The 13,967-nt window shown below is 41.8% G+C and overlaps 1 protein-coding gene across 3 annotated transcripts; it reads left to right on the top strand.

The window, feature by feature from the left end:
* Positions 1-654: 654 nt before the first annotated feature.
* On the top strand, positions 655-11,541 carry LOC134350673 (bone morphogenetic protein 2-like). Of its 3 annotated transcripts, none has more exons than XM_063056196.1 (3): positions 655-1,084; positions 4,384-4,757; positions 7,927-11,541. In XM_063056196.1, exons 2-3 carry the CDS (start codon positions 4,391-4,393, stop codon positions 8,769-8,771), a joined length of 1,212 nt encoding a protein of 403 aa, XP_062912266.1. In that variant the 5' UTR covers positions 655-1,084; positions 4,384-4,390; the 3' UTR covers positions 8,772-11,541. The 3 variants fall into 3 exon arrangements, with proteins under 3 accessions (XP_062912266.1, XP_062912268.1, XP_062912267.1); XM_063056198.1 differs by lacking the exon at positions 655-1,084 and adding an exon at positions 2,625-2,727; XM_063056197.1 differs by lacking the exon at positions 655-1,084 and adding an exon at positions 2,944-3,600.
* The last annotated feature ends 2,426 nt before the right edge of the window (positions 11,542-13,967 follow it).

Raw genomic sequence — 13,967 nt, 5'->3', positions numbered from 1 at the left:
CTGTTACAGACCCCCGGTTCTTTGCGTTCACTTGGCCGCTTGGGGACAACCCGCACGGTATACTGAAGCATGGCGGCGGTGGACTTGTACATACATCATGAAGAGCGCCGAGTTTGAGTGGGAATAGCCACAATTCCTCCGCCTACCAAGGTTCTATGAGATCTGATTGCGTATGCGGTTGGATCTATCGTTTTACACAAAAGCTACGAGTGAAGTATATTCATTTACTGTCTATTTATTTCCCGCGTATTTTCTGCCCAGATGCCCTAAGGCAAGGTGTAACAGGAAACACAGCAAGTGTTTAAACAGAAAGGACCAATAATACGCAACATCAATCCGTTTCCAACTCAGACAGCCAACTTGACTTTATTGGATTTGATAAAAACTATGAACCTCGGAGACTTCTCTGTTTCTAACCAGCCCTTTCAGTTCAGATCTCCCTCTTTAAAGCCCGGAGTTTCCCAGATGATTTTTTTTAAAAGCTGGATGCTTTTTTAAGGTTCTGACTGTTGGCGCGTAAGGTCGCGTCGCGTAGATTTTCCCAGGATTTATAACAAGTACAGTCTCTGCACGCGTTCCACACTCAGCAGTTCTTGCTCCGTATCTGACGGAGCAACCCGATGACAGTGTGCAGGAACCTCTCTGTGTCACAGGCACTGCATCAATCCCCCCACCCCTCCCTCCCTGTTTACACTCGCAAAAACACAGACCCTTTTTAACACAAAAATCCCCCTGTGATGTAATGACGTTATATGAAGATCGTCTCAAGCGAGTGAGTCACGAAGCTGTAAACATTCCCGCTGCCAGCCACAATATAGGAAGGCGAAAGGAGTTAAGTCAAGAGAGTGTGAAGTCATCCGCTTGGAAGAGTTGACTAGGTGCAGATGGTTTAAACCGGGCGCCCCGACTCTGTTCTGGCTTTTCGCGCATCCAAGGATAACCTCCGTGTCTCCGAGATTCGCTCACCCAGTGAAATGGTTCGCCTTTCCTTCTCCGCACTTTTTCAACTCTCGCTAACCGGAGCAGCCGGATTCCGGCTTCTCAACCCAGCAGCCGTCTGATCTAATGCAATATTCCCTATCAGGTAAGGAGATGGCTGAGATTTACTTAAAGCGATAAATAAGATTGAGATTTATCTGCTGCACACGGGAAATTAAAACACATTGACCAATTATATCGGTTAATCCTAGCTTCCAGCTAAAACTCATGACATTATTTTAAATGTTAATTTACTTTCCAGGACTTTTTTACTAGTTCTATCTTTTACATTCATTCACATTTTCTGTTCTTATAAGAACTCCTGGATATCCAAGAAAAGCCGCGTCCCATGATTGTTGTATTTCCCCGTTTCATACACTTGTTCTCTTTGCTTTTCCGTTCCCTCCCTCCCTCTCTTTACCTTCTCAGTCACTTCCCTTCTCTTCGACAACCCGCCCCCCTACTCAACATTCACACCTGAACAGATCGTTTTTTTTTAACGGGAGGAAAGAAATGATTTTTTTCTTGCGAAGGCGCTAAACTACAACGCGGAGGGATGGGGGAATGATCCGATTTGAGTTCGCCGAGTCTCCAATGATTTGACTCCTCTGAGAGGGAGAGTCGTACAAAGGAATCGTTGTTGCGGAGATGCGAAGTCCAGCATTCAACGGTTGTTCGCAGCCCATCCTGAAGTTGGCGCTCTTCGCTCATATCTCTGCCTCTTCTTTCTCGGCAGCATGTCAGACCTGACCTTGTTTCGTTCCTAATTGATTCCATTATCTATCCAGGACACACAAGTGCTTTCTCGGGCTCTATCCCTGCCTGACGCCTTCGCTTCGATCTCAGGTCTATATGATCGATTTTACCCTTTCCTTGCAATGGGCCAGATAATTAGTAACCTTCACACGTGTATTATATTTTTCTATGTCTGTTCCCAATAAATATTGAAAACCGAGGAAATGGCCCTTTATTTTGTTATTTGCCACGTTCCTGCCTTACATTTCGTCAGGTGTGTCATTTATCCTTAAGTGTGAAGTTTAGCAGCTCGCTGTCCCAGTAACAAGTGTGCCATGTACACTTTAAACGCTGGAGTTAATACGTCCTGATTAAAACGAGCGAATAAAGTGCAGAACTACAGCTGAAGAGAAGCTGTTGATTTATAGGTTTCTTTAGGAAAAGTTTGGAGGAAGTTGACCTACCATTTAAAAGGAAACATTTGAGCCAAGTGTGTGGTTCTTCGGGGGGAAGTTGGACCTTGTTTCTATTCAAAAATTGACTTCTGAAAGTTAAGCTCTGCACAAAAGCAAGTCATTTATAATATATGAAACGAGATCTTCACGGGTCTGCCCTTCAAACCCACCGCCCCTGAAAGTTATAAACCACGCTGAGTACTTCAAAGTCTATCGAGCAGAAAACACATATAACGAGTCCGGGCTCTGAAAGAGTTAAAAGACAAAAGCGATATTTAAGAGCTGCGTGCGTGTAAGTGTGTGCGTTTTAGATGCATTAGTGGAAGTTTTTTTTTCCGAAGCACTTTTCGTCTTCCCCCCCCCCCACCTCGCCCCGAAATAAATGCGAAGAGCAATTTGTTCCTGCTGCAAGCATTTTGTTCACAGACTTCCCAAGGATTTTTTGAGCCCTGCCAAAGACAATCTATCGCTATGATCTGAATGTCGAGTCTGTGTCAGTAATCATTACCCGGTTTGATTGGCAGAACGCTGCTTTGGCCCAGGAGTCATGATATCAGAGGTACATGTAATATTCAATATATATATTGAATTGAACTGGTATTCAATATTCAATTACTATGGGGAGGGAATCCTGCCACACGCCGAGAAACCTCTCCAGCTAAAAAAGGCTTATTGTAATCACCCACACACCCAAGATTTAATACATAATAAATCGCATATCTATAAGGTCGATCCTGTCAGGAAACTGTGGAGCTTTCGTAATCGTTTTGGCGTTATCGTTTAGAATGCACTTGGATGAACCGCTTGGCATTCTTCCCCCTTCTCCTTCCATATATGCTGGTTATTTTCAGTCTGCACTTTGACTGAAAAGGCAGAGGAGAACTCACTGGAGATCCTCTGTGTGATCGGTTGGTGGTTGTGGTTGAATCGAGACTCATTAGCGCGGAATTGACGGAGGAGTAATGCGATCAGCACAGGTAGTCCCCGTCCGACCGCGGGACTCACCGGCACTCCAACTTCGGCATTAGAGGCTGGAGTGTGCCAGAGAAAGCGAGAGTACGTGTGAGAGCGGAGTCACGTCCCGAGCACTTGGTGAATTCTGAAGAAATCGGCCTCCGGTGGACGAAAGGGGAAAAGTAAACGAAGGTTGAACGATCTTCTGAAACATATTGCCCCCTCCCAAACCAGATGTTTCGGCGTCTTACGAGTCTTGTTTTCCGGAAAAGAGGAGGGTGGGAAAAGAGAAATAGGAGCTAGCCCCGAGATTGGGCCGGCAGGAGTGCGGCACACTGTTTTCTACGGACGAGGTGGGGTGGTGTTTGGCGGGTCAAGTTAATAACTTTTTAAAAGAAAACTCTCAAAGACTTCACGCGATTAAATGGACTTTTCGGCGGTGCGGCTTCCTGTCAGTTGGTCGGCTGCTTAGTGAAAGGTAAGCGGGTCCTGGCATTGTGCAGGGGCGCAGCGCGCCCAGGCACCAGCAGTGGTGAAGACAGCACCTGTGCGTCTACTGCTCAGCCCTGTGATCTGTCCCATCCCAGACACAATAAGTTCAGCAAACGTAAACAACTCCTCTCTCTCTCTCTCTCTGTCTCTCTCTGTCTCTCTCTCTCTCTGTCTCTCTCTCTCTCTCTCTCTCTCTCTCTCTGTCTCTCTCTCTGTCTGTCTCTCTCTCTCTCTCTCTCTCTCTCTGCCTCTCGTTCAAACACACATACATGTACACGTGTGATTCGCCCGCTCCCGTTCACCTTTGTTTTTGCGTCTCTTTCGCTTTACTTGCTGGACTATTACAGAATTAAAAGAAGATGCGCTCTCCTTCCCTTTTCTGCTCTCACCCCGCCGCACAACTTCTCACTCTAGCAATCTAACTGGCAATTGGTTTATTATTGTCACATGTACCGAGGTACAGTGGAGTGACTGATTAAAAATTCAAAGTTAGTGATTGTTCCTCGATTCCACTCTTTATAACCCTCCTTCTTCCCTACTTCCCGTCTGGCTGTCCCTTACTCAGCAAGAACTTCTTATTTAGTGTGTCTCTCCCTTCCTCTCTCCACCCCTATATCTGTCTACCTGTCGTTGAGTATATTCCCCCAACCCCCACCCCTTACTCTCTGCTCACTCTTTTCGTGCGTGTGTGTATGTGTGTGTGTATATGTGTTTTCCCACATGTAGCACTGAAATAACAGCTCCCCCCACCCCATGTTGCTCCCCGCAGAGACACGATGACGGCCGGGAGACGATCTCTGATGGTGCTCTTCCTCTGTCAAGTTCTCTTTGGAGGTTCAGTAGGGCTCATCCCCGAGATCGGCCGCAAAAAGTTCGCTGAGCACCAAGCCAACTCGAAAGGGACGAGTCCACTTCAAGCCGAGGGCATACTCCAGGAGTTCGAGCTGCGCCTGCTCAACATGTTCGGTCTCCGGCGCCGCCCTCACCCCGGCAAGAATCCGGTGATCCCGCAGTACATGGTGGATCTGTACAAGCTGCACGCCGGTGAGGAGGCTCAGCATCGCGACGGGAGATCGGTCTTGTCCCACTTCCCCGAGAAACCAGCCAGCCGCGCCAACACAGTCAGGAGTTTCCACCACGAAGGTAAGGCAGAGTGGCAGCAGTTTGCCAGGTGTCCCCAGTTCGCACCCAGCTCAGTTCTCTCATTGTAGGGGCATCATAAAGACTGGCCTACCAAGCAGACCTATACAGTGTGTGTGCATGCTTGTGTGTGGCCACATAATAACAACCAACATGCATATTAATATTTGTTTGTAAGTGCAGACAAGCAACTTTGATGTATAGGAGTGACACGCGCACGCACTACGCAAGAACTGTGCTATCAGCATTTTGGCGTGAAACTGAACTGAAGGGTAGAAACTCTTGATTTCAGCTCTCGCCAAGGCTCTTTTTTCTACAAGTTGCATTTCCTGTTGGTTGGGCCGTTGGGTTCACAGCTCAGTCATCTCCAAACAGATAGTATGTATGATATCTGTCCACGTACCAAACTTCCCCAGCCCCCACATTGTCTAAATAAATCCACTTCACACGTTGCCAGCAGACCGGCGGGGCACCACTCCCGGACCCGTGAGAGGAGAAAATGCAGATTACTCTGTTGTGACAGTCAAAGTTCTGGCAGTATTATTGTGGAATGAGTTTTGTGGACCGTTCTGGTTAATGGTTTGCAGATTTTATGTCGTAGGCACATTTTTGCAAAGCAAGATAGGGCATTCAACAATGGGCAAATGTATTTATTCTCTCCAGAACACCTGAAGCTTATCTTATCGGAGGCTTGTGGAGAGGTTTCGCGGCATTTGCGTGTCTCTAGATGTCTTTGTTTTTCACGGGATGTCGCATAAATCTCTCTGTCTCATATGCACGGGACTTGATACTTATAATCTTGACGAATGCTAGCAAACCGGAGAATGAATCTTTTGTTGTTCACAGGTATTTTTCAACAATTGATATTGGTTATCTGTAGATGCTAAATTGTGATTATCTGCCGAACGAACATTAGAACTTTTTTTTTGAAGACAGCTCGGCCCTGTTGCTTACCTGGGGATGAAGCAGTGGCAGGAGGAAGCCCTTCACAATATTTGGTGGACGCTGATGAAGGGTCCACGCCAGTCGGATAAAATGTGTTCCTTTGTATTACTTAGGTTAACCCCCGTTTAAAAGTTTAATTCCCATTAATTAGGCGCAAGCTTCACAGATCTTTCAAAAGTTCGTTCCAAATAAATTAAGTATAAGTATACTTGGTTCAGAAGCACAACAGTTTTATTTATAGGAGTGTTAGATCAGCATCACCCCTTCCCGAACAAAATTTAAGGAAGTCTTAATAAATCCACTCTATTCAGAAGAAGTTTGCTTCTGATGCCAAACTCGCGTGTTGGAACCTAGATGTCTTCCAGGTCCTAACGCCCGCGAAGGTGTTAGTCACTAAATCTCTTCTTTTGCTTAGACGAAGTTCAATTTTTTAAAAACTGTCTTGGCTACCCCAGTCCAGACTGTAGCCAGATTCCAAGTTTTGATTTTCTTTTTGTTTAGAAACTACTGAACTTTTAATTACAAGAAGCCAAATGAAGTTAATTTATTTTCAGGGAGACCACTCCCAGCTAAAAACAAGTGTGAAAAATGACCATATTATTAAGCATGCAGCATATATTCTTAAACAAGTCCAGGTATTTATAGCATTTCCACGTGATGTTAAGACCATATTCCACATTTCAACAAATGTATACAGGAGCATATTAGCAATGAATAAAACAATGTGGCATGTTTCCAATGTTAGTGGAACTATTTTCAAATGGCCTAGAGCAAACCCTTTGAAAAGTAATTACATAATATGGCACAATCTCGGGTATGGGCCAGAGTGTTTACCAATTGGTGCATTTGTGGTGTCCAGGGAGAGTGTGGTTTGGATCAGGGCTATACTACACTTGCAATCAAGGGACCCCTTAGACTCATCATGTATGACCATGTTGGAATGAATTCTCCCTTTGCTATTATTTCTTCCTTGAGTCTAGGTGAGGCATTGCAAAACATTGAAGCGTGATTTCAGACTCAAAGATCAGTAAATGAACTTTGCTAATTTTTGCTGATTTTCAAATCAAGTTTTGTGATTCAGTTTGGATCTCCTGCACAGACATATCCTAACAATTTGTAAACATTCCTGTGGTTGTCATATTTAAGCAAAATAAGGGCTTCAGTCAAATACTAGTCATAAGTAGCATGAGCTTCTGGATATGTTTCCTCTTCCTAATAGTTGAGGTTTCAACTAAAAATAAACAGATCTACTTAAACATCTCTCATTTACAACCCGTCCTTAAGCAGCAAACATCATTTCAGAACCTACAACCTGAATCAAATAGGAAGAAAAATACACTGCATTTGACCTAAGTTTACAGCTGGTTTGATCTTTGCTTTTGTGCATTTTTCGCATTGAGAGGATGATATGTAGCAGATAATTAATATTTTATTAGTGAAAGTTAGATCAGAAAGTAGAGCGTGTCTTTTTATTCAAAGTACCACCATTCCTATTGACTATCGTTGCTGTTAATCTACGACATAACATTTTACTCAAATGAGATGCGCAATCTGTTTCTGCATCAATATTGGACCTGTTTTGATTTCTGAACACTCAGTGACCATTTTATTAAACATCTGCTGTATCTAATAAAGTAGCCACTGATTGCATGTTCATTGTCTTCTACTGCTGTAGCCCTACCAATTCGATGTGTTGTGTGTTCGGAGATGCTCTTCTGCACACCACTGTTGTAATGTGTGGATATTTGTGTTACTGTGGCCTTCCTGTCAGCTTGAGCCAGTCTGGCCATTCTCCGTGACCTCTCATTAACTAGGCATTTTTGCCCAGAGAATTGTCTCTCACTGGATGTATTTTTTTGTTTCTGTGCCATTCTCTGTAAACTGTAGAGACTGTTGTGCTTGAAAATCCCAGGAGATCAGCAGTTTCTCAGATACTCAAACCACGCTGCTTGGCACCATCAATCATTCCATGGTCAAAGTCACTTAAATCATATTACTTCTCCATTCTTATGGTTAGTGTGAACAACAGCTGAACCTCTTGACCATGTCTACCTGCTGCTGCATGATTGGCTGATTAGATACTTGCTTTAAAGTGGCCACCGAGTTAATCTCAGAACAATGTATCTCAACATTATTTATCTCAATATTATGTATTTCATCATCATGTAAGGTTACCTCTGAGCCTTGAATGTGTCTGACAGTGGTTCTAATGTCTTTCCTGTAACAGAACAAATGGAGGAGTTGCCTGGAGCCAGAGAAGAAACAACGCGCCGCTTTTTCTTCAATTTGAACTCTATACCCAAGGTGGAGCTCATCACCTCAGCAGAACTGCGGATCTACCGTGAGCAGGTGCGAGAGGCCTGCCTGAACGCCAGTGGTGGTTACCATCGCATCAACGTTTATGAGATTCTCAAGTCCACGGCACCGTCTAGCCGTGATCCAATCATACGGCTGCTAGACACAAAGCTAGTGCGCCACAACGTGAGCCGATGGGAGAGCTTCGACGTCAGTCCTTCTGTAATGAGGTGGACCGTACAGGGCCAGCCCAACCATGGGTTTATGGTGGAGGTCATCCATTTGGACCAGGAGTGCAAACATTCGAAAGGACATGTCAGGGTCAGTCGGTCTCTGCATCAGGATGAGGAAAGCTGGCCTCAGATGAGACCTTTATTGGTGACATTTAGTCATGATGGCAAAGGACACACTCTTGAGAAGAGAGTGAGGCGCCAGGCCAAACACAAGCAGAAGAAGAGACTCAGGTCTAGCTGCAAGCGTCATCCTTTATATGTGGATTTCAGTGATGTAGGATGGAATGACTGGATAGTGGCACCTCCAGGATACCATGCTTTTTACTGCCAGGGAGAGTGCCCATTTCCACTGGCAGACCACTTAAACTCAACAAACCATGCTATTGTTCAGACGTTGGTGAACTCTGTCAATGCAAACATTCCCAGGGCATGCTGCGTCCCAACAGACCTTAGTCCCATCTCAATGCTTTATCTTGATGAACACGACAAAGTTGTATTAAAGAATTACCAGGATATGGTTGTAGAGGGTTGTGGATGTCGTTAAAGCAGGAAAATTTATCAGAGAACAAAAAACCTTGACACTTTACTCTTTCCCAATGAAGACACTATTTATATAAAAAGAATTAACAAAATAGGAACATCTATTTTGAAAATATATTTATGTCTACTTAAAAAGAAATTGGGAAAATAAATATTTTAATCAGAGAATTGTTCCTTTTAAATGATGTTTAATTGTATTTCAGATGTACATGTTTATATGGGTTTAACCCCAACATATGAAGTATAATGGTCAAATTCTTATTTTGTATTTATTGCTATTGTAACCACTTTTAGAAAATAGCTAATTTGTATTTATATGTAATCAAAGATAAATATAGGGTTTGTACATAAATCGTCAATCCACATCTGTCTGGAGTATATATGGTTGAAAGAAACCTTGCAGTGAATCCTTTTTTCTCAGCTGGGGGCAGGCAAACTAAGATTCTAAAATGTTTCAGAACGTGTACCAACGTGAGTCCCATCTTTTCAAAGTGTTTTCTGACATGTGGCACATTAAAATTTTTGGCATAGCAATCTTGAAAAGCTTACCGATAATAAGATGAAGGGTTTAGGGATTGGAATGCATACAAAAGTAATTGTAGCAATGTCTAAATAGCAAACAGTGTAAAATAACACTGGGGTTGTTCCTTGTAGTTTACAGGTGGTTAAATTAGATAGAAGCCAGAGGCAAAATGGACCCGTTATTCAACTTCTAGTGAGATCAAGCGTGAATGCTTGGAAAAAATCTTAAAGCCCACCTTTAGACAGAAGAAAATCTACCAATAGAAGGCTTCAAAAGCAAATGTCAACCCGGTTCAGTGGTAATGCGCAGGTCACTGAAGCAGTAACTCATGAGTTCAAGTACCCGTTCAGGTTTTGTGTGATTAGCTTGACTATATTTAAAGAGTCCTGCAATGTTGGAGGTTCTGTCATTCTGATTTAGTCCTTAAGCTAAGGTCTACCATCTTGGTGAAGAGTATACAATCTTCCTGTAACACCATTTATAAAAGGCCAGAGCATTCTGTTGGCATCCCACCCAACATTTCTTACTCAACCAAAGCAGATTATTTGATTATTTGTTTCAGTGTAAAATATATTCATCTCTGCAACAGCAATGCCAACAATTCAACTGTAATTTAATGAGTAGGAGATGCAGTGAGACATCCCAAAAAACTTTTAAAGGCCGTGGAATACAAATGTATTAGTATGCAATTGCTTGTATATAGAGCTCCTTTTTAGAAATTCATTTTCATTGAAAGATATTTCAAACATACTTTTAGATTTAATTCCCATTTCCTCCTCTCATGAAGATGCTCCACTTTGCTCCCTGTATGGGACCTATTTACTTACCTAATATTTATTGCTCCATTTTATTTATGATATGTAAGACTTAATAAACTCATGACCACACTGCAACAATTAAACATCCCAAATGAAGCAAATGAAACTTCCGCATTAAAAGTATGAAACACATTACTTGATCATAAATTAGTTTTGTTATTTATACTGAGAAAAAGTGTAAAATAGTTATAACATTTATATCTGGTAATAGTTGAGGGTCAGTAGATATAATTTAAAAATATTTTGGATTTACACCTCTAGAATTTCATAATCCTGAGATCTGACCATATTTGCAACCGATGGAAAACCTTAAAATGTACCTGAGGTACACTGGAAATGCACTTCCCAAGAATTCATTAATATTTACCAGGAAGGAAAACCAACATGGAAAGCAGACGTATTTCCGCATGCCATACTTTAGTAATCCCCACCCTTGTCATTCTTATCAAATTTATCAAGCTCATCAGAGATTCATAAAGATAGCAATTCCTTGAACCTAACAGCAGAAACACACATGAAAATAGTTCTGATATTTATGAACCATTATATTTTCAGAGAATACAATCTGTATGAGTCACCAAGAAGGTTAACATTACCTTTTGACCCTGTCACAAAAGTGATTGCTTATCTACACAAAATAACCTCTTTGAGTGGATGCATTTATCAGCTGCATTGTTTACCATGAACTTTAGTGCTTCCACAATTTACCTTAAGCATCTCTAAACACAGATTAAACAATTAAATGTAACTCAGTACAATGTCAGATGTCCTTGTACAAAGCCTTCAGGTAATTTATAATTTTGACTGCTTCACTTGCCAGCAAATATGTCTTCTTTCACATGTTAACTGGGGGTATAATTTTGTAGCTTTACTGTGACGTGCTGAATATTTCAGCTTATTCATCTACAGCTCCGAAAAAGGCTCATGATGAAATAGTCAGTGCTGTTCAACCAGCAATTTTCTACACATTCACATAGTTGTGTACAGAACTTTACACTTGCTGGATTTTGGAGGGCTGCTTGCGCCCATCCCAAATGGACTGGGATAAACATATGTAAATCAATTCAGACTCTCATACTTTGACCAACTTTTAGGATGATTGTTAGGGAACAGGAGGTCAAATTTATTCATTGAAGTGCCCCAACTCATGTGCATTCTCCTGTGTTTTTTTAAGAAAGCTGTTTTCAAACTGGGTTAATTTCTGTTCCAATAATCTTAGCTTCCCTTGGTAGGGGTCCATGGCATAAAAAAAAGTTGGGAATCACTGTCCTAGACTAATGAGTGTGATGGATAGATTTTAGAGCAAGCTTACACTGCTTGAATTAGGACTCTGTAGAGAGAGTTTTACTAAGACCTAGGAAATTTCACTACCATCCCAAATTGGTTCCAATATACAGTAGATTGCAGGGAACAATGGTTTGATTGGATGGTTTGTTTATAAGATTATGATGTATATTTCTGCTGGTAGCCCAGTTGATAAATGTACAACTGAGTCTCAAGAGAGCAAACTGATCCCATATTTGATTCTGGCCTGTGCAGAGTTAGTTAATTTCACCTGAAAGGTGGTAGCATGAATGCTGAAGTGTCTTTAGTATTTCTGGGTTAGAAAGCGGGGTGGGGGAGAGCTCTACTCCTGTCAACCACTGCCAACTTTCAGTGATCCCAGAAATGAATAGCTTGCAAACCTGAGACTGGTAATTGGAATTGCCATAAGAGATGTTATTTTGGGTTTGATAAAGGTCCAGACTCAAATTCAGATGCAGGGGTTGGGGTTGACTGCAAGAGGGCAGGAGGAAAAAATGGTAAAATGAATTGTACTTTTGCTGAGAGTGAAATATTTGCACCCTGACATCAAATAATTAAGTCAGAAGTGCGTTGTGATCCCCATTGACAGCAGAACAGTTGGATGTTGCTCATCGTGAAGTACAGAGCTGTGCTATGGAAGATGAGGAGATAGCGCAATATAGTGTCAGGACTGCCCTGTTTGGTTATTTCAGTAGATTGGACAGTAGGGACTTTGTAACTGTGACTAGATAATGCTTTGGTTTGCATTGTATCTAGTAGGCACAGATTTCAGAACATAAGAATATAATTGAAAAGTATTTAAAATATTAAAAACCTACTGAACTAATTTCTATTCTCTTTGATGCTAAGAGCTGAACATTTTATTTCTGTCTTACTGTAGTTTGATGGATGTGATATAATCATTAGAATGGTTTCCTACCAGCAACTTGATCTTTAGTACCGCCTGGCAATAGAACAGGATGAAACAAAAACCACTGTATAAACAGGATCCTTTAGATATCCCATTAATAATTCTGGACCAGCCAGTAAGCCAACCTCAATGCTGTATTTGCATACTATTGACCTGCAGTTACTGAGCTGATTTCCAAAATGTAGGCAAGAGATAACCATTAAATTTAATGTTACCAGTCACTAACATACTTCTGCGTCACAGGGAGAAAATATGCATTTGGGTTTAAATAAGATTTAAAATTTTAGTTAAGGTGCAAGTCTGTCACTGTCTATTGATGGTGACTTGGTCCCAATTCAATAACATTCTTTTCAGGATTAATTTCAGCTTTCCATTTTGCTGTGGGTAGGGATTTGCTAATGATTGGCGACTCAATTTTTAACAGTATATCTGATGAAAACAGTGATCAAACCTTATCAGAATATTGTACCCATTAGGCACTGAATAGAAATTCAACTACTTGTGACTGTACAGAGCAAAGCTATGAGGCCTATTCCCAGTATGAAGAGCCTGGGTATGATATCGAGAGGATTAGGCTTGTTTAGCACCAGAGAGCTTATCCTAAAGGGGTAGAAAAGATTGTTAGGCATTTAGAGAATCTTACTTCACATCAAATAGAGGATTCATGTTCAAACTAGAGGAGGTACTTTAGGATATCAGGAACAACTTCCTCACACAAAGAATGGTCAAAGTGTGAGATAATCATGCAGATAATGTGATGCGGGACAAAGCTCAAGAATCTTAAGGAGCAACTGGATTGCTAGGATTTCACTGAACTAAACAAGGCATAGAATAGACCTGTTAGTCCAATCTTATAATTATCTCCTCATCCTGTAATTATCCTGGAATTGCATGATCTCACAAAATAGGTTTCCCAACCAATTAGGAAAAGCAGATGTGATGAAAACACACAAGGATAAATTGCAATGCATGGATTTAAAGGAACCTTAGAAGTGGGTGGGGTGACGTCATTTGTAGCTGCCTGTCCTGCCGATGGGAAGTGGTGAACGGATGCCAAGCCTGGTTGTAATGTTGGGGTAGTAAGCTGAGATGAAGAAATAACAGGAGGAAGATGCCTGCACTTTCTCCGCTCTTGGATCCAGCGCTATAAGGGATTTAATAGCTCTCAATTAGGAAGGACACAAACTTTGTTGCAAGCACCCGTGTAGAGAAGTGAAAATTGCTCCAGTTTCTTCATTCTGCTTCAATTCTGCTCTAATGCATCACTCCCCAAACCTATGTACCTTGCAGGAATACACATGCACATTCTTGTAACCTCATTGGGACAGTAGCACAGACATTCAAGCTCATCTTTAGATAATGTCTTACCTTTCTCCTGATTCACCCATTTGCACAATGTACAACAATGTTTGCAATCATTGGTTTCTACTTTGCATGATTTGAGGAGGGAAAAATATTATAGTATTCCAGGGAGATAACAGGCAATAGTAAACTACTAATCCTCCATTGATATCAGCAAGAGATGTAGTGTTGAATATCCTGCAGCTCCGAAACGTGAACATTACTCAAAGGGAGATGTGACTCTAAATCTTATAAAATAATTTCATTCCATCCAACCATCTTGCTGCCCTCTCCTTCACTAGT

This window comes from Mobula hypostoma, chromosome 8 (genome assembly GCF_963921235.1).
Source record: "Mobula hypostoma chromosome 8, sMobHyp1.1, whole genome shotgun sequence".
Taxonomy (NCBI): Eukaryota; Metazoa; Chordata; class Chondrichthyes; order Myliobatiformes; family Myliobatidae; genus Mobula; species Mobula hypostoma.
This window is presented reverse-complemented; position numbering and strand designations above follow the sequence as displayed.

Coding starts and splice junctions, on each gene's coding strand:
- LOC134350673 (XM_063056196.1), top strand. CDS start 4,391: ATGACGGCCGGGAGACGATCTCTGATGGTGCTCTTCCTCTGTCAAGTT. Junction 4,758..7,926: donor CAGGAGTTTCCACCACGAAG/GTAAGGCAGAGT, acceptor TTCCTGTAACAG/AACAAATGGAGGAGTTGCCT.